Genomic DNA, 4244 nt, shown 5'->3' on the forward strand with positions numbered 1-4244 from the left:
AGAGGTTTCTCTGACTCTGTGATTAATACTATGTTACAGGCTCGTAAATCTGTATCCAGAGAGATATATTATAGAGTCTGGAAGACTTGTATTTCTTGGTGTCTTTCTCATCATTTTTCTTGGCATTCTTTTAGAATACCGATAATATTACAGTTTCTTCAGGATGGTTTAGATAAGGGTTTGTCCGCAAGTTCCTTGAAAGGTCAAATCTCTGCTCTTTCTGTTCTTTTTCACAGAAAGATTGCTATTCTTCCTGATATTCATTGTTTTGTACAAGCTTTGGTTCGTATAAAGCCTGTCATTAAGTCAATTTCTCCTCCTTGGAGTTTGAATTTGGTTCTGGGGGCTCTTCAAGCTCCTCCATTTGAACCTATGCATTCATTGGATATTAAATTACTTTCTTGGAAAGTTTTGTTCCTTTTGGCCATCTCTTCTGCCAGAAGAGTTTCTGAATTATCTGCTCTTTCTTGTGAGTCTCCTTTTCTGATTTTTCATCAGGATAAGGCGGTGTTGCGAACTTCTTTTGAATTTTTACCTAAGTTGTGAATTCCAACAACATTAGTAGAGACATTGTGGTTTCTTCATTATGTCCTAATCCTAAGAATTCTAAGGAGAAATCGTTGCATTCTTTGGATGTTATTAGAGCTTTGAAATATTATGTTGAAGCTACTAAGTCTTTCCGAAAGACTTCTAGTTTATTTGTTATCTTTTCCGGTTTTAGAAAGGCCAGAAAACTTCTGCCATTTCTTTGGCATCTTGGTTGAAATCTTTAATTCATCTTGCCTATGTTGAGTCGGGTAAGACTCCGCCTCATAGGATTACAGCTCATTCTACTAGGTCAGTTTCTACTTCCTGGGCGTTTAGGAATGAAGCTTCAGTTGATCAGATTTGCAAAGCGGCAACTTGGTCCTCTTTGCATACTTTTACCAAATTCTACCATTTTGTTGTATTTTCTTCTTCTGAAGCAGTTTTTGGTAGAAAAGTACTTCAGGCAGCGGTTTCAGTTTGAATCTTCTGCTTATGTTTTTCATTAAACTTTATTTTGGGTGTGGATTATTTTCAGCAGGAATTGGCTGTCTTTATTTTATCCCTCCCTCTCTAGTGACTCTTGTGTGGAAAGATCCACATCTTGGGTAGTCATTATCCCATACGTCACTAGCTCATGGACTCTTGCTAATTACATGAAAGAAAACATAATTTATGTAAGAACTTACCTGATAAATTCATTTCTTTCATATTAGCAAGAGTCCATGAGGCCCGCCCTTTTTTTGTGGTGGTTATGATTTTTTTGTATAAAGCACAATTATTCCAATTCCTTATTTTATATGCTTTCGCACTTTTTTCTTATCACCCCACTTCTTGGCTATTCGTTAAACTGAATTGTGGGTGTGGTGAGGGGTGTATTTATAGGCATTTTAAGGTTTGGGAAACTTTGCCCCTCCTGGTAGGAATGTATATCCCATACGTCACTAGCTCATGGACTCTTGCTAATATGAAAGAAATGAATTTATCAGGTAAGTTCTTACATAAATTATGTTTTTTTATATACACAATAAATATACAAAGGTATATACATTTAAACTTTACTTTTTTACAAGTCAGAATGAAGATGTGTATCTTTGATATGCAGTATATATGTTGTACTACATTGGTATAATAGTAATTTATGGTAAAAACAATGTTTATTTTTCTGATAAGATAAACCATCTACTTATTGGTTATAATAAGAACATGTTTTTTCAATAATTGAGAACCCTATCACAATACATAAAACAGGTGATATAGTACATGTTCTATTAAATACACAACTCATGTTACAATATCTTTCTTATATACATACTTCCTTTGCACACATTTTGCATATAAATGAGACATCCTATTTAAATATGACATGTCTGTTCCACTTGAGAAGAAGATAAGGAAGGTACAGGGTCTTATAACATCTTGTTATAAATATGAAGACAATATTTTGGTATCTGTGTGTTGTTTTCTCAATACAAAGTGAGTTTAATGGGCAAATTATTTTCATAAGTGTTCAGTAAATTAATTTGTGTCTAACTGGTAATATATTTTATCTTGTTATAGGTGTCACTTCTCAAATTTCCCTGGAGCAGTTTGGTAATGGGATAGTGAAACCAACAGAGGAACTATCATTGACCTGTAAAGTGACAGGTGCCTCACTGACTGATAGCTCCAAGATATGGTCAGTGCTATGGGTCAGAGAAGCTATGGGAAAAGGATTGGAGTGGCTGGGAGGTATATGGCATGATGCTATTGCACGCTATGCTCAGTCTATGCAAGGACGTCTGACTGTGTCAAGGGACACAAATAAAGGGGAAGTTTATTTTAAACTCACTGGAATGAAGACAGAAGAATCATCCACATATTATTGTACAACAGAGCACACTGTGACAAACCAACTGACAGAATGTGCAATAACTTACATATGAGGGACCTGTGAGACTTCCTGTTCTGTTTATATAACATTTTTGTTTTCAGAACTAAAGCTATAGTAAAATGTAAAATTATGCTAAAATTATCCAAATATCCATTAGTGATGTAAAGTGATAATGTGTAGCACAAATACCATTATTTTCTTTAAATCTCATCATTATATTATTATGAATGAAACAAAATGTGCATTTTGCATAAACCTCCTATTCTCTACAAATGGCTCCGTTCCAATACCTCAGAATTCCCACACAAAATATGCATCATATGGCTGCTCTGGTGAATGCTTCTTTTTCTAAGCCAATCCAATCCATCTGATAAAGAAAAATGTTGTTTTGGGGTATCTGTAATAAGTAAAACTGTGGAATAATGTTTTACTGCTTTGGTATAATGAGGAAAAAAAGTCAGTTAGTGTCACTGACTTTTATGAATTATTAGTGACATTTGTACTTTGTTAATTGGATTATGAAAGAATAAATTAGTTGTTTTACTAAAACAAAACATGCACAACTCGATTCAAGTGATCAAGTAAAAATGTTATACAATGAAATAACGCAAAATAAAATAAAAATACAAGCAAGTCTAGGAGTGTAAAATGTCTCTAAATTGTCCCTGGTAGTAAAGAAGTACGTGCATGGATGTGGTATAATGCTTGCGAGTAGGAGCCGTAGTTCATCTGACCCGTCTCTAGAGTTCCTTAATCAAACACGTTTCCTCTGTCACCGGAGAGACTTCTGACAAAGTTTGCCCTGTGGCAGAGGAAACGCCTTAAGGAAAATAGGAAACCTGTCCTCTGAAAGGAGCCATCCATGATGATCGATTGAGGAACCCTAGAGAGAGGTCAGGTGAACTATGTATCCTATTCGCAAGCATACTACCACCACCGTGCATGTTCCCTATCTACACCAGGGACAACTGTAGCGGATCATGTCCACCGACATCGCTAAATGCCAACAGCATATGCTGTTGGCATTTTTCATTGCACAAGCATTTCTAGTCAAATGCTTGTGCAATGCCGCCCCCTGCACATTCACGGCCAATTGACCGCTAGCAGGGGGTAACAATCATCCCTATCATCTTACGACTGCTGCTTCTTAACTTAAGTTTTCAGCAACTGCTGCTTGATAAATCTAGCCCATAGACTTGCTTGTCACTCTATTTTATTTTGCGTGATTTCATTGTATTACATTTTCACTTGAATCGAGTTGCACTTTTGTTTTTACTTTTTAATTGTCTATAGTCAGGCTGACCAGACATCTTGGTTTTACCAGGACTGTCCCGGTTTTTCAGGCCTTATGTGCCAAAAATAATTTTTGGGAAAGGCAAATTTCCTGGGTTTGGCCACAACCATTTCAATTGATAAGGAATCCAAATTTTATAAAATCGTAATGAAAATACCAAAATTGTGTATATATTTTTTATCATTATGTATTATTTTATAAAATCAGCAGTATTCCTTACCATTAATTTATGTAATACTACTATTATTATCATTAATACTACTATACATATTAGTGGGTGGCGATGCTTTTCTGATACTAGCAATATTTGCAAAGCAGCATCGCCACCTATATTGAAGGTCAATAATACACCTGTAGGATCTGGGGGATTGTGTGTATATTGTACGTGCATATACAATGTTTTATTTATATTTATTTTAAAGTATAATGCTATAATATGTATGTTGTTATCGTGATTTTTAAAAACGTGTATTTTGCCTTTGGCATGTTTTTATCTTTGTCTAGGAAAGAAGATTTTGTGTTTGTGATATTTATATTTCATAGAAGACAGTA

The 4244-nt window shown here is 35.0% G+C and overlaps 1 gene segment (V, D, J or C); it reads left to right on the forward strand.

The window, feature by feature from the left end:
• Positions 1-1919: 1919 nt before the first annotated feature.
• LOC128647135 (Ig heavy chain V region PJ14-like) lies at positions 1920-2450 on the forward strand. The segment is given in 2 exon segments: positions 1920-2001; positions 2086-2450. Coding segments are annotated over 2 exon segments (411 nt in total).
• Positions 2451-4244: the final 1794 nt, after the last annotated feature.

Source organism: Bombina bombina, chromosome 2 (assembly GCF_027579735.1).
Source record: "Bombina bombina isolate aBomBom1 chromosome 2, aBomBom1.pri, whole genome shotgun sequence".
NCBI lineage: Eukaryota > Metazoa > Chordata > Amphibia > Anura > Bombinatoridae > Bombina > Bombina bombina.